Below are 24125 nucleotides of genomic sequence, written 5' to 3'. Positions count from 1 at the left end.
GCAGATATAAAAGATTAAAAGCTATTATTTAGTTGCAGATCCCTTGCGCACTATCACAGCAGTGAGTCTGTGACCCATAGACATCACCAGACTCTTGGTCTCATCCTTCGAAATGCTTTTCCCAGCCTTTAATGCAGCCAATTCCAATTGTTGCTTGTTTTGGAAAGTTTCTGCCTTTACTCTCCTCTCCAGCTGGTGAAATTCATGTTCAATTGGATTTAAATCTGGAGATTGACTTGGGCAATCTAAGACTTTCCATTTCTTTGCCCTTATAAATTCCTTGACTGAACTGGCAGGGTGTTTTGGGTCATTGTCCTGATGCAATATGAAGCACTTCCCAATGAATCTGGTGGCATTTTCTTGAATATTGGTAGGCAAGATGGTTTTGTACCCTTCCAAATTCATTCTGCTACTATCATCATCATTAAGTCATCAGTAAAGTTGGAGGACCTGTTCCAGAGGCAGCCATGCATGCCCATGCCATGACATCACCTCCACCATGCTTTACAGATGAGGCTGTATGCTTGGGATCATTGCAGTTCCCTTTTTTTCTCCACATTTTTGCTTTCCCATCACTTCAACAAAGGTTCATCTTTGTCTCATCGGTCCATAAGCACAGTTCCAAAACTGTTCTGGCTCACCTTTGTGCTTTTCTGCAAACTCTAATCTTGCCTTTCTATTTTTGGAGCTGGTCAGAGGTTTGTATCTTGCTGTGTAGCATCTGTTATTCTTTGTCAAAGTCTCCTGAGGACAGTAGATTGTTAGAGCATCACCCCAGCTTTCTGGAAGTTGTTGGTGATTTTACAGACACGTCTTTTAGGGTTCATTTTCACAGCTTTTATGATTTGTCTGTCATCAACTACTGTTGTTTTCTCAGCCGATCAGGTCGTTGTTGGTTGCTGGTGGTTTCCAAACTCTTGATTTCTCCATGCCCTTTGTTTTTGCTAGAGCTCTAATTGACTTCCTCTTTTCTTTTAGCATCCAAATTGCTTGCTTTTCTTTCAAAGTCAGCTCCCTCATCTTCATCCTGATTTGTGTGTGTCATCATCGAATGCAAGATTCAGAATACAGAAGTAATGGATATAACTGATACGACACAATCCCTGCTTTTAATATCTGAAGAATTAATGCGACAGGACACAGCTGATCACTTAGAAAGACCTGTGAGGCAACTGTTCCAATACTTATGCTCACATCAGATAGAGGGATGAAACTCTAAAAGTGGTGAACTTCTTAGCTGGTAAAACATCTATTTGTTGAATCACCCAATAATAAAATGTGACATTCTGTAGTTTTGTCTCATATTCATCTTTTAATCATATTTGTACATTTCTTGACTCCACAGCCAACAGAACAATTTTGTCTTTACTGTTCTAATACTTTTATATATACTGTATATACATTCTCTATCTATATATCTATATATATATCCATTCTCTGTTTTCCTCTCACATCAAAATCCACAGTATATTTCTTTAAATTGTGCTTGATCTGTACATATTTCTCTCCTGATTCAGATGAGAAAGCAATATTATGCCGGAAACAATGGTTTAAGGTTCAAAACTAATTATTAATTAATTACAAACATTCAGCTTTTCACTTCAGAAGAAAGACATTAACTGATCAACTGGAGACATGTGGATTACTTGTGCTGTTTTTATCAACTGTTTGGACTCTCATTCTGATGGCACCCATTGTATTTATTTAAATGTTACATTTCCCCAAAATGGTGAAGTAACAAACTCATCTACATCATCTGACTTTGGTCAGAATAGAGCCATGTTTAAAAAAGACGAAATGTCTTTCGAAAAAAACAAAAAAACAAATTAGTAGACAAAAACTCCATAAAACAATTTAAAAAGTTGTGAAAAGTTTGTGATCTAGGACCTTTATACAGTGCACACCACTGTAATGACTGTACATCTTTCCATAACTTTGTTTTCATTCACGTTAAATTCAATATAGCGTCTAACCTGTCTAAATTGTATTCCCTGTAAAAACCGCTTTAAACAACATGTTATCCAAGAAGATTACACATCCACATATTTGGTACTCAGTAAGGCTGAGGATCATAACTGCTGTAAATTTAATAACTGCCATTACAGATATTTCATAAAAGCGACAGCCAATCTGTACTCCAAATTCAAAAAGAGGGACGAAAAGACCTGCTGCACTGCCAAAGCTTCATATTAATTAACTGCTGTGCTGCTTGATCTTCTCCAATTTCTCACATGCCGTCTGGCCGAGAAACCTGCCCCATACATCCAGTTCCAGTTCAATGCCAGTCTCACAAGTTCAACCAACTTAACTCCTCATATGATGAAACTGCCAGGACCTGCCTGTTCCCATCAGATTGTTTCAAAACAGACTGTAGATTGCAAAGGCAGCTCTACAACAGTGCAACACCCTTCGAACACAGCACTGCTGAATTTCATTCAGATTTCACACATAAATTTCATACATTCAGGACAACAAACATACTTCATTCATTCTACAAAGATCCAGGTTCAGAAAAACAGCTTTGTGGCCACTGCTTTTGACAAAAAAAAAAAAAAAACTAAGCAGTCTCTAGACATATTTTAAACCTTTTAAAGCACAAAAATGACATGAATCAATTAACTGGTCAAAGACATCCATCACAGACAGACACAAAAACACTTTTTGGTATGAATGGTGCTTAATGGTGCTGATTTTTCTCAAAGTCGCCTCTCAAAAAATATCCCTTTCAGCTGTATCCCTATTTCAGTTTGAAGGTGAATATCAACATTATCAATGCAGTTTGTTTGCTGATTATTAAGTATCTTGATACTGTCTTTTTTTACTGACTGAGTGCTCTGAACAAATGTGAACTGATTCAGACCATTTTACAAACCTGTTTGGCCAGCTGACTGAAAGGGGAAAAAAAAGATTAATTCACAAATTATTGGCAGCACTTGGTTAGTCGACATAAATATGGGATGCATATAATAGTCTAACTGAAATATTCACAGGGAAAATGTTTCTCAGGTCAGTCAGAGCATTCATGTACAGCCATGCAGCTGCAGGCACCACTGTAACATTGCCAGTCTGTTTTTGTGAATGGTAGTGAAGCCAAAGCCACTGGAAGGAAAGCCTCCCACCTTAAGCCAAAAAAGCATCATGGCTAATGTTAACACTGTCAATTTGGTGGTAAGCAGGGAAGGAGACCAATGGTTGCCAATGGAGGAGGAGCTTCACTTCACTGAATAAACAGCTTTTGTGAGGAAACAGCTTACCATTTAGTGAACTGACAATCTATCGGATAATTTTCAACATGTTTTACACTAAACCATAGTTTTGGATTGAAATACCAAGTTCTTTCATGAACCTCTAGATGGCGCAGGCTGATGGGTTTTTAACGTGACTAATGATATTCACAGTGTTAAACGACTTGGCACAAGCTGATTGGTTCATGTTGAATATGCAGCCAATGAGCTTACATTTAAATGGCTGGTTAGCATCCACTTGAGCAGTTTGCTGCATGCTTTCAGAGTTCCTCTGAAACCTTCCACCTTCCCCAGCTCTACCTGTGTAGATCTGCTACGGGTTATTTAATGCTATTTGTGCAGCAGCAGTATGTCTTAAATACTCACAGCACCATATCGCCATATGTACTTGTTTGCAGCAGCAGCAACAATAATCTATAACTACAGCAATAACCATCAGCAGCTGCAATTCAGCAGCAGCAGTGTAGCAGATCTATTCCGCCAAAACCAAATACATTAACATTGTCATATCCACTACCATGCTAAAATCTTGTCATGATAGAACTATTTTTAGAGTTTAGACCAAAAAATGGTGTTTTATATAGAGAAGCCACAGACTTTTTACAACAGGTAGGATTCCATTTACGGAACTTCTCATTAATTACTATGATATCCGTAATCAGCGGTTGACTGTTGCACAACTCTGACTGAAATTCAATGATGTCAAAACTGTAACATGAGTGGTTATCAAGGCACACATGATCCAAGCTGACTGTTATGTTTTCCCCAGTGGTAAGTACTACAGACTCTTGTATTTATATAAATATATATATATCATAACTTAAAATTTGACAAACAGATCAATGCTGTTGTAAAATCATGTTTTTATCATCTCCGTCAACTTTCTAAAGTAAAAGCCCTCAACAATTTGGCCCTTCAGTACCTGACAGACCTGCTTCATGCATACACCCCTTCTAGAACATTGAGATCTAGTGATCTCTTTGAAATCATCGTGCCTAGATGTAGACTTAAAAAATGAGGTGATCGTGCTTTTGCGACTGCAAGTCCGAAACTTTGGAATAGTCTTTGGAATCAGATTAGCCCCCTCTATTTCTGCTTTTAAGTCTGCTCTAAAGACATATCTCTTCTCTCTAGCTTTCAATACCCCTTGAACATTGGTTGAATTGTTGTTTTGTTAGTGTTGTGTTTTAAATTTGATAGTCTTGTTGTATCCATCTTATTTCTGTATTTTTTATTCTATCCTGTACAGCACTTTGGTCAACCTTGGTTGTTTTTAAATGTGCTTTACAAATAAATATTGCATTGTATTGTATTGTATTTCCCAGTAATAGAACTATCTCTGGTGAAGCGATACAATGACAGTGAATTGATGCATGACAATGACAACATGACGGATATAGTATGTCCAGATTAAATTCATACTACACACATTCATAATAGAACATATTTTTTAAAGGTTGCTAAGTAATTGCTTACTAGAAAGAAGTACAGTACAGGTTTTATTTGCTATTTGTTTAAATGTGTTTCAAGTAAATAGCCTTATGAGAGTAAAGCTGGAGCGAAAATTCATCAAAATCATATCGTAAAAGCACTAGGCTTTCTATCCTGCAGCAACCTCTTAATCTACATTTGAGAGAAATGTACAGAGGTCCTCAATCAAAATTTAATTGCACCACCACCAAGTAGTTTAAAAGGACTTTTACAGCATCTTGTTTGTGTGGGTGGTCCTCAAAGCCCACATAGTTGCTGTTCCTGGAATTATTGGTCACACTGTGGAATGTGTCGGATACACAAGTTCAGTAAGTACAGTATATACAGTAGGACTATCTTCCATTCAAATCTTGAGCAGCACTATCAGTGAGAACTGTTAGTGAGAGGACTGATATTTATGCATTGAGTGTTTGGCAGGTCTTGTTATATATAGATTTTTAACAAAAATTATTAGGCAGGTCAACTTTAGATTATTTGTGCGTATATGCAAAAGTACGATTCCTTTTTTTATAATGAGAATTAATAAAATTATTTAAATATCATTTAATTGGAAAAGACTTCCTTTATGCATCAAGTTGAACTCAAAGAAAAGTTGGTCAGTGTAATTTCATGTGACAATGACTGTTCCCATTTTTAAAGTGTGTTGTAATTAGTCAGCCATTTATATGCTTGACTATGCATGTCATTGCTTCTGAGGACTGAATCGGTGCGTTTTAAAATGGACTTGTCAGTAGAAGCCACGGGGTCCACTCAACAAATTGAATTTAAAAATGTTCATCTAGTCGTACTGAGCTTGACTGAAAAACAACCCTTCATGCATTTATAACAGACCATTACTTCAGGCATGTTCATAAAATTCTGTGCCACTTGCTATAAAAAAAATGGGGTGTTCCCATCAATCTGACAATTATTAGGCACTTGCAAGAATATGCTACTCCAATGACTTTTTCTGTTATGTCACATTATGTTTTTGATTTCTTTTGTTGTCAGATTTCAAATATTTGCCAGCATAAAATTAACCTATCGTGTAAAATAGCTTTAAATAGTAGTTTTCAACTAATAGTAAACAAATCAAATGTATCTCTGTCGACATGCTAACATTTTGGCTTGACATTGACATATAGTGAAAAATATAATTAGTTGCTGTTACCATGTTCTCGCATTTCATATTATTTCCACTACAACATGTCTCAGGTGAATGCAACAATTTTGTGAGAGAATGCAAAGGCATTTAAATATATTTTTAGTCCCATCTCATTTTTCTATATACTATATTTTTAGTGGTGACACAAAATTTGTATTTTATTCTTAAAATTTGTCTGTTTTGTTTTGCTGTTTATTCCTATATAAAATAATGAAACAACACATAAACCACAATGTTTAACTCTTTAGACATGGTCACAGGATTGATAAAATTGCAAACTTATAAAATGAATAGAAAATAACAGCTTATATAACAGGCTGACAATTTTCTTTAAGGTTAAGCACCTCCTCTCACTGAAAAAAAAAAAAAATTGAACTCCGATGTATGAATGAATTTCTACAGCTGTGTCAGTTTAGCACTCACACTTGGTGAAGGGAGTGAAGAGAGGATACCTGTTTAATCACAATATAAAAAGATAAACCATTCTAAGGATCAAAAAGCATTTAATGGACCACATATATCGTCTACAGCCTGCTGCTCTTGCCATTCAGTGAGTCAAAAACAGCCCCAGTCTCAGTCTCATAACCATAAATCAAAGCTGGGCTATTGTGTGCCAAAGGCGCAAGATTTTTCTCAGCTTCATATTCTGTCAGCTGTGGCAGATCCTCGGGAGACATGCGGCTCTGACCATTGTTCGGGTTTTCCTGCAGCACAATGTGACTCTTGTGATGATGTTATCCACTGGTTTGAGTGAGTGCATCCAGAGAGGTAGGTGGTCCCAGGTTTGCAGCCACCAAGGCAGGAGGTGAGGCTTTTGTGATTGCAGTCTATTCACAACAACAATGCAGAGGAGGACAGCAACACATGGTACACAAATACCCACCAGAACCTGCCATCCAGCCATGGAGAGGGCAAAGACAATGGATGGCAGGAGGAGGAAGCAGAGAATCAGGTACAGCACAGCAAACCACCTGTATTTTGATGTCCGCTCACCCAAAAATCGTGCCATGCGGATGGGGAGACGGCTAAGAGGAATTGGGTACCAAAGTAATATGCCCAGAACATTGAAGATGAAATGACACAGAGCAACCTGAGGGATAGAACATGGTTTAATTTACTTTACAAATTGTGTAATGGGTCTGTGCTGTGAGTCTTCTAGGAATGAGAGATACAACTTCTTTTCAGTTCCCTACCAAAAGCTACACTTGATGGTGTGTTTCAATAACGCATATGCGAACATTCTTTGTTCGACCGGTTGCAAAGCATGTGTGTCAAACATGCCAAGAATTGCCTTAAGTAACTTGGTGACGTCATTTGATGACGTGCACCTGAGGTTATAAATAGACGTGAAACGGACATACCTTCAGGTTTCTTTGTCTTGGAGACCACTTTGTGTGTGTGCTTTGTCACTGTCTTGTATCTTTGTTGCAAAGAGAAAGAAAAAAAAAGTAGATCATGTCTAGCGCATCGATTAGGAGATGCTTGCTACCTTGTACACAAGTTATCCCTGATGATGATCCGCACGACTATTGTTTGGAGTGCCTCGGGGAAGAGCACGCTGTTGCTGCTCTCGAGGATGCTGAGTGCGAGCACTGCAAATCACTTTCGATTAGAGTGCTCCGCTCAAGGCTCGCTTTCTTTAAGGAGGGGTTGGCCTCTGCGTCCTCGTTGCGATCATGGGACTCGTGTGTCGAGCTGGCCAAGAGACAAGGAGCACGCCATCCTCCTCACTCTCTCGCGCTCTCCCCATATCGCAATGTCTCTGCCCTCAATGCTGAAGAGCACCCCTGTGCTTCTTTAAAGTGAGCTAAAGACGCGGGTTCTCTTGCCTCTGGCGATATGGAGACTGAGAGCGCCACCTTTGAGCATTTCTCACGCGATGACAAAGCATTTGAGGAATTCCTGGAGGTGGTGACTAATGCTGTGGCCAGGCTTAAATTGGACTGGCCACAAGAGCAAGAAAACCCCAGGCACTACAAGCTTGACGACAGGTTTCTGTCGGGTGGCCAGGGGGAGAGATCCCAACGTCGGTATCTCCCCTTTTACCCCGGATCTCCATGACAAGTTATCTCGTTTATGGAGTAAGCCGTATTCCTCTCGCAACTTTGTACCGATGATGTCGATTTATTCGACTATCGTGGGTGCTAATTAGCGGGGTTATGCAATGATGCCCCAGGTGGAGGAGACGCTTGCGGGCTATCTCTCCCCTGGGAGCTCATATTCACTTAAGAAGCCGGCGCACCTCCCCAAGCCTTGTAGGTTGACATCTTTGCTGGTGGGGAAGGCATTCCAAGCAGCAGGTCAGGCTGGTGCCGCCTTGCACACCATGGCGGTTTTGCAAGCGTACCAGGCCGATCTGCTGAAGGACTTGAGCATGGGTGGGAGCATTAGTGAGGAGGCATTTTTAGAATTACGCAGAACCACAGATTTGTCTCTTCGCGCAACCAAGCAAATGGCCTGTTCCATCGGCCGTTCTATGGCTGCTAAGGTTGGCACGGAGAGGCATCTGTAGCTCAACCTCACAGGCATTAAAGATAGGGACAAGATGTTCCTCCTTGATGCCCCCGTGTCGCCTTCCGGCCTATTTGGTGACTCCGTGAGAACTGTTGTCTCTAGGTTCCGGGAGGTTAAAAGACACCCAGAAGTTTATTCCCCGCCGTGCTCAGGCGTCGGGGCTGAGGCCACCCAGCCCCGACCCAGTCTGGTGCCTCTGGGGCGAGAGTCACAAAAACAGAGTGTGGTGAGCCGTGTGCCCCCTCGTAACAACTGGGGAGCAGCTCGCCGCTCTCAGCAGCCCAGCAAGAGGCCGGACCTAAGGACGATTATTTTGTCTAAAAAGAAGTCCTAAAGGGTTGTGCGCCCAGGACCATGGGGGTGTGTCCCCTTGGGGACGGGCGTGGAAAGTTTCAGCAGAGAGTAGGGGCTCCTTCCTGGCACCCTCAGGGGACCGCTGTACAATCTCTGCCGCCAGTTGTGTTTCGGGGGACAGCGGTTTGAAATGTTAAATGTTCGGTTGCTTCCTGCCATGTTTCAGGACACTGAACATCTAACCCCAGCAAAGCGAAGTGTCAAAATTAGTGCCCCTTTCAGAGAAATTGGCAGTGTGGAAACTACTGCCCAATATCTCTCCGTGAATAGTAAAGATTGTAGAGGCTGCAGGATATAGTTTGCACGTCGTCCTCCACGTTTCAACGGCATTCGACTTCCGTGAAACCGTAAGAAGCGCATCTATTGACACAGAAATTGTGTCTGCTGGACAAAGGGGCCATAGAACGTGATCCCCTTCCAGAAAGAGAGTCAGGCTATTACAGCCATTATTTTCTGGTTCCAAAAAAAGATGGGGTGTTGCGTTCAATTTTACATCTTCAAGGGTTGAACCGTTACCTCGGAACATACAAGTTCAAAATGCTTACTATCAAGATGATTGTTTCTCAAATCCAGTTGGGGGATTGGTTCGTGACGATTGATCTCAAGGACGCTTACTTTCACATAGAAATTTTGCCACAACACAGGAAGTTCCTGAGGTTTGCTTTCAGGGGCAAAGCTTACCAGTATCAGGTTCTTCCATTCGGCCTAGCCTTGTCACCCCGCAAATACATGAAATGCATGGATGCAGCGCTGGCTCCTCTGCGACTCCAGGGCATCCGCATTTTGAATTACATAGGCGACTGGTTCATTCTGGCCCAGTCTCAAGAGCTGGAGCTTCGGCATCGGGATGTCTCCCTAGCTCATTTCGAATCTCTGGGGCTGAGACTCAATGCCAAGAAAAGCGTTCTCTCCCCTGCTCAGAGGACAACGTATTTGGGTGTCGAATCCATTCTAAACACCTTAAAGAACATCAAGCTAGGCCAGAAAGTTACTTTTCATTACTTTCAAAGAGTTTTGGGTCTTATGTCGGCTGCATCCACGGTGATACCTTTGGGCCTCCTGCATATGAGACCATTTCAGTTGTGGTTCAGAGCCAGGGGATTTCATCCAAAGGCCAATCCCCACAGGCAAATAAGGGTTATGCGCCAGGGGCTTCGTACCTTTTCTATGTGGTTCAGACCCCGGTTTCTGACTTTGGGTCCCACTCTAGGTCCGTGTTGTCGTCGCAAGATGCTAACGACAGATGCTTCCCTCACGGGCTGGGATGCGGCTTTGATGGCCGTCCAGCCCAAGGGATCTGGAGAAGTCATCTTTTCGACTGGCACATCAATTGCCTCAAAATGATGGCTGTATTTCGGGCCCTGAAATACTTCCTCCAGCAGTTAAGAGGCTACCATGTCATAGTGCAGGTGGACAACACTGCGGTAGTCTCTTACATAAATCGCCAGGGCGGACTGTGGTCGCGCCGCCTGAACAAGCAAGCTAGCGTGGATTTACATTCCACATTCATATGCCTCGGAATGTAAATCGCTCTGAGGGACAGGAACTTGTCCTGTGCCCAAAGCAGAACCTTTGGGCACAGGACAAGTTCCTGTCCCTCAGAGCGATTTACATTCCGAGGCATATGAATGTGGGCGCAGACTTGCTGTCCAGACAAGCTGTGACATATGGGGAATGGAAACTCCACTCTGAAGTAGTCAGTCAAATCTGGGAAAGATTTTATGAAGCAAAGGTGGACCTCTTTGCTTCACAGGAGACAGCACAATTTCCCCTCTACTTCTTTCTGACTCCTACAGCTCCCTTGGGTCTGGACGCGATGGCCCAAACGTGGCACAGACTGCGTCTTTACGCATTTCCTCCGATTGGTCTGCTCCTGGGAGTCCTGGCCAAGGTCCGTCAACAAGGGTCTCGCCTCTTACTGATGTTGCCTCGTTGGCTGACCAGAGTGTGGTTCTCAGATCTAATTCCGGACAGTAGAGTTCTTCTGTCTCAGGCGCAGGGGACAGTATTTCATCCCCGGCCCGAGCTCTGGAACCTTCATGTCTGGCCCCTGTGGGGGACCAACTAAGAGATGCTGAGCTTCCAGCTGATGTAGTAGAGACTATTCTAAGTGCTAGGGCTCCCTCCACTAGAAGAAGTTATGCCCTCAGATGGCATGTTTTCAAAAGTTGCATGTTTTCCATGCAGACCCAGTTCACTGCCAAACTGTTTCAGTGCTGGGGTTTCTGCAAGAGAAACTTTCCTCAGGCACATGTCCTGGTACTCTTAGAATCTATGTGGCCGCCATTTCGGCTTGCCATGCTCTGATGTATTGGGTTTCTGTGGGGAAACACCCTCTAGTCACCCGCTTCATTCGTGGAGCTAAGCGGTTGAGGCTGCCCACTAGAGAAACAGTCCCTTCGTGGTACTTAGCTATAGTGCTCAAGGGCCTTGTTGACACCCCCTTCGAATGACTAGAGTCAGCGCCTGTCAGGTTTCTGACCCTAAAGATGTTTCTTCTAATGGCTATTACTTCTCTTAAGAGAATTGGGGATTTGCGGGCTCTGGCAACCTCACCATCCTGCTTAGACATTTCCCCTGGGCTGGTAAAAGCCATTTTGCACCCTCACCCTAATTATCTTACGAAAGTTCCGTTCTTGACCTTAAATCCGGTTGTTCTTGAAGCTTTCTGTCCTCCGCCGTTCACGACACCAGAGCAAGTAAGACTTCACTTACTATGTCCAAGTCAAGTCACCTTTATTTATATAACGCTTTTAACAATACAGATTGTGTCAAAGCACTTAACAGTATCAAATTGGAGGATAGAGTGTCAGTAATGTATAATGATAAGATTAAACACTCAATTTTCAGTCAAAGGCATTTCATTATTGAATTCAGAGATGTCATTGTCTAGCTCAGTTTAGTTTAAATAGTATCTGTGCAATCAAATCGACGATAATCGCTAGAAATTAAGTGTACCCAAATGAGCAAGCCAGAGGTGACAGCAGCAAGGAACCAAAACTCCCTCTGTGACAGAATGGAGAAAAAAAAACCTTGGGAGAAACCAGGCTCAGTCAGGGGGCCAGTTCTCCTCTGGCCAGACGAAACCCGCAGTTCAATTCCAACCGCAGCCATGTCAGATTGTGTAAAGGGCTTATCTGATTCCCGTGGTCTTGTCCCGATGGAGCATTTTAATTTACAATTTAATGTATTTGTTATATTTGTGTTTTATTCATTATTTGAAGTGCAGTACGTGCTCTTCATATTTACATCCACCACACTAGCCAGTGGCGTAAGTCGAAGCAGCTTTCATATGCTATGGGGTCCGCAACCAGAGGGGTAGCTGCCACTAAACGAACGATGTCACAGTGGGTGAGAAATACTATTGCCCTAGCCTATGAGGCGCGCGGTCAAGCTTCGCCTCTAGGACTTAGGGCCCATTCAACCAGGGGGGTTGCATCTTCTACGGCTTTGGCAAGAGGTGTCCCCTTGCAGCAGGTGTGTGATGCAGCGGGTTGGTCCTCTCCGCACACAGTTCTCAGGTTCTATAGTTTGGATGTCTATGCTACTCCGGGCTCGCGTGTCCTTGAGTCAACATCCCATAGTCATGTCTGAGACCTCTTCAATGTTTGTACGCACATTTCACAACCTTGGGGGGTCCAGACACTTCCAGTGCAGCGGCGTTGGTATTCTCGTTCCCATATGCATTATTGAAACGCAGCACCACGTCTCGGGTTACTTGGCTGTAACCCTATTCCCTTAAAAAGTGGGAACGAGATGCTGCTCCTCAATGCCACACTGTAGGCATGCCTGGGAATCTCTTCAGACAAACGTTAACCTGAAGGTATGTCCATTTCACGTCTATTTATAACCTTAGGTACACGCAATCAAATGACGTCACCCACCGAGGTTACTTAAGCTAATTATTGGTGTGTTTGACACACGTGCTTCGCAACCGGTCGAACAAAGAATGTTCTCATATGTGTTAAATGCAGCATCGCATTCCCGCTTTTTAAGGGAACAGGGTTACAGTCAAGTAACCCGAGACGTTTCTTACCAAGATCAATATTGGCCAATATTTTGGTACCGATATACCAATATATCTATTAAATTAAATGTTTTGGCAATTTCTTCATGGATAAAAAGATACATTTTATATGAATTCAGTCTATTTAATTTTGATGGTTTTTTATTTTTATTCCTAGAAAATTACAAAAACATGAAAATGAAATTCTAGCCATTTAACATTCAATTGGAAAGCCATCATTCATTCATTTTCACGTTGACATGAAATGGAATGATGCAGTAAATTATTCAAAGGTGACAGTAAAGACATATATCATGTTACAAAAGATTTATGTTTCACATAAATGCTGTTCTTTTGAACTTCCTATCCAAAGAGTCCTGAAAATGGTTTAAACAAAATATTAAGCAGCACGACTTTTTTAAACACTGATTATAATAAGAAATGTTTCATGAGCACCAAATCAGCATATTAGAACTATTTATATTTGCAGTCAATTTTTTAAATACATTTTGTCTGTTTAATTTTGATGTTTGTTTAATGTTTATTTTAAAAAACAAAATCACAAAAATTATTTTAGCTATTTAACATTAAATTGGAAAGCTATCATTCATTATGAACAACATTTTGATGGTGACTAAAACTAATAAACATGGTCATTTAATTTTAATTTAAATAAATATAATAAACATCACAAATACATAAATTATAACAATCATTAAATCATTATTAAGTGTAAAATAACATTAAATGAAGTTTGTGACAGATGTTTCAGCATTTCTGAGTTAAAACTAAATCCTCAAATAGTTTTGTATTTTCACTTCGAAGCTCTTGAAAAATTATGATTCTTATTTGTAGTTTTTTTAATATAATAGTAACAATTCCTAAAATAATTTTAAAAATAAATATTTAAATTTTATTGTTTAAATAATTTTATTTAAATAATATAATCACTAGTTAGAAAAAAAATGCAAGATCCATATTTTTATGTGAGAATCAATCCTCTCCGTACAACATACTGCCGGAAGCATCAATATTCTAAGATCAATCCACCATTCCTAGAGTCCTCTGACTTAGACACTGTTTAATTAAGTGAGAAAGTTCATGTCTCAAATGGGATCACCTGAAAGGCCGCAGCTAGCTTGTCTCCTGGGCTAGCTAATGCAGCTAAGATGGCTGTGGTGGTTGTTCCGATATTGGAGCCCAAGGTCAGAGGGTAGGCCCGCTCGATACTTATCACACCAATACCTGAAAGCACAATGAACGTGAGAGTTCACCAGAGCAGATGATTCTGTTTATAATGAGACCTTCCAATAAGGTCAATCTAGCCTTATTAAGAGCAAATTGGATGACCATGACGGAACTGGTATTTACCTTATGAAAATGGCCTTGTCCCAAATGGCACACACAGCCCTCAGAATCTACATCATGCTGAATGGATTTTTGGATAATCTGCTGTGAAGTCTGTACCATGGTTTCGGTAAAAGGGTACATCGATAGCACACAGTGGCATTTTTATGCACCCTTATAGGAATATAATTATTTATTATTTTTATTTTTCTTGTCTTGATGTATTAATTTATTCAAAAATATATAAAAACGCTATTCATGTACAATGAATTGAGCTCTATACATGAGCTTGTTTATGTCTTCAATGTATGAATTAAAATGTACTTTGATTTATGGGTGGACTTACAATCAAAAATATTTATGATATCCTAAAGAAGAAAAAAGCCTCTTTAAAATGATTGATTTTACAAGAAATTTGTAACAAACTACCTTTAAAGTTTAGAAATGTATAGTTTTTTTATTATTATATAAATTAATACTTTTATTCAGCAAGGACTGTAAAGTCTGTGAAGACATTAAAAAAGTTACAAAAGATTTTGGTTTTAAATTCTGTTCTTTTAGAATTTTTTTTTCATCAAAGAATCTTGGGGGTAAAATGTCAAATAAATAAATTATTTGAATATTGACAATTAAAAGAAATGTTTTTGAGCACCACATCAGTAAATTAGAATGATTTCTGAAGAATCATGTGACACTGAAGACCGGAGTAATATATATATAATATTAAATATTAAATATTGATTGATATGTTTATATTAAAAGTGTACACTTATTTTAATCTTTTTCTTTATCATGGACAGTACTATTTGTCATCAACCCTTAAAGTCTTTTAAAACAGATGTTTGCACATGCCTCCACTTGCAACAAGACAATGTATTTAACAATCTGTTTGAAAAGTCTACCCGTGTGTTTGCCTTTGAGAGGAAGAAATAATGTTTGAAAAATATAGTCTGCACAAATTACGGCTTCTGTGGCAGCTCTAAAACTCTTTGGGATTAGTGGTCTCCCAGGCAGTGTAATTAGGATGCTGTGGATCCATAATCTAGCTGTCATGCCTCACTAGAAAGACTAATCACTGTGTAGCTAATTACAATAAATCCAGGAGCAATGTTAGACCATCACTCGTCTATCCGTCAGAAGGGCAGGTGGATTAGAAAGGGTTGAGAGCATCAAGTGTACATCATGGCACGGGTTCTCCATTCCTCTATTTCATTTCCCTCTCTCTCACTATTATTTGTTGACGCATAACAACTTATGTCTGTCATTTCCCTGGGAAATCGAGTGCATGAGCTACCGTACTGAGAAAAACCTTCACATTATTCACAGGCCAGAAAAGACCATTGATTCTCAGAGCACAAAGCTCAATGACTAGTGAATACGAATGAGTGGAAGTCAACAGTCAACTCTGTGAGGGCTAAAGATGAACTCCTCTGAGGCTTAGTGGTGTCTAAATGCAAATATTAGTGCATTACTCAGAGGTGCTCTTGGGTGTAATGAATTTCTCAGATCAGATGGTAGCACAGCTAAATGATACAGGAGAAATTCAGACACTTTATTGACATTCTTGCCCTTATGTTCAACCTGTTCATCTAAGAGAAAGGACTCACCTATCAAAGGAGTGATGGCAGAAGTGAACACCGAACTGCTCTGAACAACAAAGGTCATGCCAGCACCAACCAGAATGGCCAGGTAGCCAGTCAACCAGCCGAATGGGAAAGGAAAGTCTGCAGAAAAGTGTTTTTTTTTTATATATATCTCTTGTAAAAGATACTTGAGGCTCCCTTTGGGGTTTCTCAGACTGTAACACTGGATGAAACTCTTAGCATGCTTTCCAAAAGGGCAGCACACTTAGAAAATGACAAAGTGCTTACTGGAGCTGATAAACTCATGCAAAAACTCAAAAGACTATCAGTGATGTTTATGCTAGTAAGATGCCTGTTTATGAGCAGCGTATTTTTACTGATAAATTATAACATATTTGGTCACACTTTTGTTTGGGGACCAACAATATTAACTATGACTTTTGCCTCAATAATCTCTTAATTTACTGCTTATTAAGGTAATTGTTTAGTTTAGGTATGAGTAGGGTTAAAGGATCTAAAATATGGCCAATATGCTTTCTAATAAGCAACTTGTTTGGTCCCTAAATGAAAGTGTTACCACATATTTAGAGGTGAGTTTAGGAAGATGCATTATGCATTGTTCAGTTAAGGCAAATAAATGTACTTTTTTCCTAATTACACAGTAATTGATAAGGTTACAATTAACCCAAATACAATGTTTCATAATAATCATATAATTTTTGAACCATTCATAAAAATAAGAAAACATGTCATTTATTTATGCAATTTGAGAATGAATAATGATAGAAGACTCCCAGACAAATATACATAAAATCCATGCATGTACTGATAAAAACATGCAGTATATGCACTGTAAAGATTGATATGATCAGTAAATCATGACAGCATGTTTTTCCATTACTTTATATTAATCAAAGCAATTTAACCAATTTCAACATGATTTTTTAAGTTATGTGAGAATCAATTCGATTTTTTAAGGGGATACACTGCAGGCAAAAACACAGTTGTTTTTTTGTTTTTTTCATGAACCTGTCAAGTTTGAGATTTTGGGCTTTTTGGGGGGGGTTTTCAGACTAGTAGAAAGAAAACATCCAAAAGTCACTGTTCAGTGTTTCTTTAATAGCACGTTATCTAATTGTGTCAATAGATTTCAATTACAATACATATTTTTTAAAAGGCTATTTTCTCAAAATGAGTTTTTTCTCCTGAGCCATAAATCTCCACTTTAGTAGCACTTACACACACCAAAATTTACATTTTTATTCCTGTATATATCCTAAAGGTTTTTACAGAGGGATTTGTTCATAGGCTATATAATTTGCTTGATTATATACAACATTTCATTCACCAAAAATTGTGAAAATATACTGTTTTATGTCTGTTTTAAGGATTATGGAGTGACAAAAATGAGATACCCAAAATTCTCTCGGTAAAAACATTTGACTCTAATATGTCAAAAAATAAATAAATAAATAAACAAGAATTTTGTAACTGACTTCATCCAGTGTTCAGATTTTTGTACTAGAAATTTATGCAAATCAACGCATATTTCATTAAATAATGCATCATTTGCATATTTAAACCTAACATTTTAGAAAAGTTGTAATACAAAAATTGTTTGCAATTATCACTGTAATCAATCAACTGGGTAAGTAAAGCGATAACTATTAGTGTTTTTTTTTTTTTTACCCTATTCACCTGCAGTGTCTCGCCTTGAGTCAGTTTAATATACGTTGGCAAATAAATCAATGGATTATAATCTATATTAAAAGAAATGCCACAATAATTGATAAATTAACTGTTCAGAATAAATCTGCAGAATAAATGCTAATGTTCTGATTAGACTATCAAAATTAATAAAAGCATAATCATGGATTGAAACTGTATCTGTGGTCAAGAGAAAAATAATTGGGAAATATGAAGATTCTTCTTACAGCATTTGACATGGTTCCTCACAATCGCATTAACTGTGTAAAAAGGTAGTTCTCACCTGTGTTGATGATTTTCTGGATGGCTTTGGCCACTTGTCCCTGGAGAAGGGAGTTGAGAAGCTTAACCAGGAGCAGGAGGCAGGTACAAAGCATCAGCAGTGAGGAAGCCAGCAGAATCAACCCCACAGCCAGATCAGACAATCCCGTATCCACAAATAGATGAGTGCCTGCTCCAACACACACATGCATTTACATCTCCAGTCTCCTGTGGAAATGCGCCCGTCACTCACGCGTTGACAGGCATGTGTTCATACAGTGATTAGCCCATCGGCTGCTGATTATGGTGTGTTAGAAGAAAGAGGATTTCAGATTCTTATAAATGGCCATTATTTATGCATCACGAAAAAGTGGCTTCTAAAAATGAGGCCCAGAGTTATAATTAAGGGCTTTAGCCATTGACTGTGCCCTGATAAATATGGCATTATTACTTATTTTTTTACTTTAATATGATGGCTCTTGTATTTGAAAGATGATAAAAAAAATACGCAGCTTATTGCCTCCAAGTCATTATACAAGGAAGGATGAGTCAAAAGCTCATTGAAAGTTTAAAAACATCTTGCTTCCTAATACAGCCTGATCGATGTTTGTTACTGTTGTTGATGTCGAATGTGTAGTTAGTCTTTTAAACAAGCATATGACTCAGTGGCCGTTTCTATCACAGGATGTACTAACACAGAATAAATGATAGTTATTACCCCCGACGGAGCTTTGAGTAAACGAAGAACAGTTTTCTTCACAGAAAAAAGGGTGCATTGTTTGAATACAGCATTTCTCGGTATTAACAAATCTTCAAGTTTGAAACCAGATAGAATGGAGAACAATACTTTGTTATTTAAAAACGTATGCATGAAATGACTAAAGGCCGATCAATCAAAGGACGGCCTTTGCTGTGTCTTTGTCAATTTCATTCTCTATTCCTTTGAAATTTGATAGAGTTTCGACTCACATTTTTCAGCGTTCATGTGTAGTGACGTGGTCTGCTCTGTTGAGTTTTCCGAAGGCACGAAAGAAGCATTCTCTTGGATCTGTGGATAATAAATTTAGATAACGTCAGTACATCAAAGATGTACTTCATCTGTAGGCAAACAGAGACGTTGCTCACCGTGATCCATGTATGGCACCAGACTTTTATCAGGCTCTTATTGCGCAGCACCTCTTGCCCTGTTGCTATACCTACGATTACGGTCTTATCCAGCTGAAAGGGATAAAATAAAATTGTCTTTTAACTCTAAATCCAGATTAATGAGAGACAGAAGAGTACTGGAGGGCAAACAGTGTGATATTTAATTAGGCTGCACAAGTTTTAACAAGCTCCACAGCATTTAACAAGAAAACTAATGACCAGTTTTCTTTTTATTTATAACGACACCCAACTGGCTGTGTACTTAAAGGAATAAATTATCCAAAATGAAAAATCTGCTATTATTTATTCATCCTCATGTTGTTCCAAACTTCCGTGGAATACAAAAGGAGATGTTTTGCGGAACGTTCAGGCAGCTCTTTTGCATACAGTAAAAGTGGATGGTTATAAAGAGATATCAAGTGCCAAAAAGGTCAAAAAGCAAAATAAAAGTAAGACTTATGTGCTACATTTTAAAGGTGGTCACATTTTAGTGAAATTTCACAAGCAAAAAATTCCTTTGTCTATAATTGTCAACAGTGTGATTCAAGCATACTTTGAAATCAAGCAGTTTTTCGTTGGTCAATACGGTGAATCCATTTGACCAATTTGAACCCACTGCAAAATCCGTGCACAGAAAACTTTCAGATTGTGTAGCTTAAAATGATTTGATTTCACCTCAAATATTTCACTTTGCTTCATCTGTAAATGTGACCGTAAGGCCTGTTCACACAAAGAATATAAAGACAACAATAGCATCAACTATATTAGCATCCGCACCAAAATATGTGTTTATTATAAGTGTACTTTATATTATCTGACCATAAGTGCAGTTTATATCATCTGACGCTTTAAATTCTCAAGCTTTTTTAAAATCATTCAACAACTGGAAAATATATAATTCTGAAATTGATTGCAACAACATCTTTCCTCTAGTTGTGACGTGAACTTCCATATTCTTAGAGAATTGGCACAGTTATTAAAACTTTATAATTATAGTTGTCATTATAGTTTGGTATGAACAGGCTTTTAATTTTTAATTTCCTGAAGCAGCTTTATGTGAGAAACAGACCAAAATGTAAATCATTATACAATAAAAAAGTATTGTATAACTCGAGAAAACTTTTATATAGAGCATGAGTCATGTGGACCACTTTTATGATAGCTTTATTGTGTAGCCTACCTTTTGTCTGTTTTCAATATTGACAGCCTATGAGCTATGTGCCAACTTCTTTTTTTCTGTTTTTCACAGAAGAATTAAAGGCACCCTTGATGATCCTGGAACATCAATTAGATTTTATAACAGGATAATACTGCACCTGTATAATTCGTTTGGTGAGGAGTTCTGTGATGACTTTCAGGAGCTCTGGACCATCCTCTCCGGTCACGATGTTCAAACTTTCAACCACCGCCTCCGACATGAGCCTCATCACGCCAGTGATGGCTTCCAGCGGCAGCAACACCAACACTGACAGCCAGTTAAAGCAATCGTGCACGGTGGCACCTGCAAAGGCTCTGGAACAGACCCACACAGAAAGCGTCATTGAAGAACTCCAAACTTTTTATTGATGGTTGAATGCTGACAGTATGAGGTACTGTATGCTCTCTCTACCGTTTGAACTCCTCTCTCTCCCCTGCCTGCATGAGAGCCACGATGGTGTTGGTGACAGATGTGCCGATGTTTGAGCCCATGATGATAGGAACTGCAGATCCAACATCCAACACTGCAGGAAACACAGAACACAGAACACGATCGATAGATGTGAGTCACGTTTCATTAAGTACAGCAATCGTCCCTAGGCAGAACAGGGGCTCCTATCGTGCACAAAATTAATTCACTGGAAATAAGTATTAGAGGGCTACTCATAAAAATAGCACATTAGAATATAAAAAAGGCCATATACTACTAATAACACAAGAATAAGACAGCGCCATTTGCCTTTGTATGCAGATTGCTACATTAGAAACAGGCAGTTTGTTACCTCGAGATGAACAGAGCGTTTGCCACTCAGCTAACAAAATATGTTCTAAAAACATTTTGATAACATTTAGCCTACTAAACAATATTTCTAAACGTTCTCAATATTTTTAAAATATTGTTCTGATGGCATTGGCTGTTTCTTACGGCCTCATGGGATAGTGTTGGATAATGTCGCACTTCAGAATCTCAGTGGAAGTAGTAGGTCATCTGTGTACTTTTCACCTTTTGTTTTATGAATAATATGAATTTTAACATACTCATTCCACACGCCTTTTGCCTGCTTTATAGTACGAAATACGCACAATCGAACAGAAAATCTGAATATTAGAAAATATCAGCCCTCTAGATGGCGCTAATGACCAATCAGAATTGAGTATTCCAGAGCGCTGTTTAAAAATGTTTAAGAATGATAAGATTGTAATATATGTAGGTTTTAAGTTTGGTAGAGCAATACTGTGTTTGTAATGGCTGTGTTTGACTTACATCCAGAGGAGACCAAGCTGACAACAATGGAGGTGGAAGTGCTGGAACTTTGGACCAAGACAGTAACCAGTATTCCCACCACCAGTCCCGCCACAGGGTTAGAAAGGACAGCATTGTCCTTAAATATGTCCCCTGCAACCTTACCTGCCCAAAGATACAACACAGTCCACTCACAGATTTTATGTCCACACTGTGGATGTGATATTGACATTAGTAGTTAGTGGTCACAAAGTAACCAGCTTTTCACATTTCTTTTGGGAATAAGATATTTACAATGGTTACTGTATCAGAGAATAGTGGAAAATATAGAACAAAAGGTGTTAAAGGTTACCTCCAGCTAACTGAAAGGCTGAGCTGAGGATGTCCAACGAACAGATGAACATGTACAGAAATAGAAGAAGAAGGGGTATCTTGCAAATATGGATGAAGATGTGTTTTCCCATCGTCCTCATTATATGATTCTGGCTAAAAAGTCTGTTTTAAAGAATTTTTCAGGAATACAAATTTTTGATTTTTCATAGCGAAATATCTGTAGTATTAAATGTATTAAAATTATATGTATCAATCAAATGATTGAAGAGAAGAACACACTCAACTAATATTTTATTGACTGTTCTGAGATCTTTGTTGTAAGACAAAAAAAAAAAGAAAAGAAAAAAATCCTTCTGTGGCTCAGATGACAAAAAATCTTTTCTTCTTTTAGAATATATTAATTCTTTTTTAAATAAACAAAAAATATTTTCTGCTATTTCATATTTTCAAAACACTTCATTCTGTATGATTTATAAGCTTGTTTTCTCATGGAGACCCAAAAAATGTGCCCACAAGGTCAAAATTTACTAGTATCACTATACTTGTGGGGACATTTGGTCCACATAACATAGTGAATGCCAATACACACACACACACACACACACACACACACACACACTGTGTATGTACAACCCGAATTCAAATCCAAATTATTTCCAATAATTGTTTTGTTTTGATTCGACAGAGTTGATTAAGTTCTTTAATCGTGCAGTTGGCTTCAGAGTCATTATAATGTGATTTGTGAATTCGGTGAAAATTTTAATCATCTTTAATTTCACCCCCCTCTGCGAGATCCATTTTCACTTATCCAGGACTCAGAAAGGAGAAACACATTTTATTTAGTTTGCATAATTAATACTATCATTGATGCTTGCTGTGGCTAAACATCATTGTAAGAAAATGAGTTTTCAATGTCTCATTTTGCTTTATTACAATTCTGAGGCATTTTACCACTGTTTCATTCAATGTCTCTTTATAAAAAAGCTGTTATCTGTGTCTCACCCAGAACGTCATGACTTTAAAAACTGAACATTAATAACTATAAAGTTCATTCTGTTCCTGAACATTAAAGGCTCAATAGACTGAAACGGTTGCTTCATTCCTCTTTCTTTTTCTGTCCCCATCCTCTTTTTGAATTTATTGATAATCACAGCCTTAATTGTGAAGCAATTATACACAACACATGAGATAATAAGAAAACAGCATGATAAATACGTACCTCGTCATATAATGATGCACTGCTCATCTGGCTGTCTGTGTATGTATTTATCAGCCATTATTTATACCTGCCATCTCAGTTTGGGGGACAAAGTCGCTCATTATGCAGTGCATAGTTAAAATGTAAATGGAAAAACATGAGGAAATAAAAGTTGTTTATTTACTAAAGCTATCCCGCAACCTCAAATGATTCTATTCACAGTGCTTTAGCTGTGACCATGTGCATCAATAGTTGTTCATGTCGCTCTGAGGGGCCAGAGAATGGACAGTGGGACACCAAGTGGTGAGATTTTTTTCAAGACACTGATGAATAGTTTATATACTTACAGACCTGCTCTGCTTTTAAGTTACATTGCCTGACTGCAGATAACAAAATGCATGACTTGTGCATAATGCACATACTGTATGCATACATTATTGATGTTTACATTTATAGAAGGTAAGGTGTAGAAGTAAAGTAATAGTTGACCCAAAAATGAAAACCTGAAAATTTAGAATTTTTTTGTATATAGCTGTAGATGAATATGTTTCTTCTGAACAGGTTTGGAGAAATAAAGCATTACATCATTTGCTTGCCAATGGATCCTCAAAACAAAAAAACATTATATCAACATCTGTTTTGGACTGTTTTCACTCATAAACAGTGCATGATCCGTGCATATTTGACTTTGTCACTGGAGAAAATATTATGGATAGCGGACTCGTATTTTAGCTGGAAACAATGATTTGAAGTTTAAAATGTCTTGATGGATTAGTTTATTACAAACACGCAGTAACTTTTTGTATTATTTTGATGATTAGACTATTATTGTGATGCATTTATCAGCTGTTTGAACTCTCATTCTGACGGCACCCATTCGCTACAGAGGATCCATTGGTAAGCAAGTGATATAATGCTAATATGCTTCTCCAAATCTGTTCCAATGAACAAACAAATTCATCTACGTCTTGGATGGCCACAGGGCGAACTATTCCTTTAAGAGTCTGCTAATCAGTAACACTATAATTCACTGCTAACCGTAAGATGCATGAATGAATTACATTCTTTCAACCTCTCATGAACGCCACAATGAGAAAATCCCTGATGTAGTCAATTGTAAAATGAAATGACTTCACAAGACCCCCATAATGCTATCTTGCATATATGACATCAAAGGAAGATATAAATGATATATAAATTGCTTGCTTTGTTTAAAACTATTTTACTAAACTGACAATGTGAACAATAAGAGATTATTTGGCTTAAAGGGTTATTTCAGAATTTTCATTTTTGGGTGAACTATCCCTTTAATTGTTGACTTTTTTTGTACATAATAATTAACTGCATAATTCTCAT

General features: G+C 38.6%; 1 protein-coding gene across 1 annotated transcript; it reads right to left on the bottom strand.

Moving 5' to 3' along the window:
* Positions 1 to 6103: 6103 nt before the first annotated feature.
* On the bottom strand, positions 6104 to 22875 carry slc34a1b (solute carrier family 34 member 1b). Its single transcript, XM_058758946.1, is given in 12 exon segments — positions 6104 to 6577; positions 6580 to 6970; positions 13875 to 13999; positions 15709 to 15825; positions 17675 to 17842; positions 18622 to 18700; positions 18778 to 18870; positions 20115 to 20310; positions 20408 to 20519; positions 21260 to 21403; positions 21591 to 21733; positions 22791 to 22875. Coding segments are annotated over 12 exon segments (1749 nt in total). The 5' UTR covers positions 22799 to 22875; the 3' UTR covers positions 6104 to 6404.
* Positions 22876 to 24125: the final 1250 nt, after the last annotated feature.

Source organism: Onychostoma macrolepis, chromosome 21 (assembly GCF_012432095.1).
Source record: "Onychostoma macrolepis isolate SWU-2019 chromosome 21, ASM1243209v1, whole genome shotgun sequence".
NCBI classification, from domain to species: domain Eukaryota; kingdom Metazoa; phylum Chordata; class Actinopteri; order Cypriniformes; family Cyprinidae; genus Onychostoma; species Onychostoma macrolepis.
This window is presented reverse-complemented; position numbering and strand designations above follow the sequence as displayed.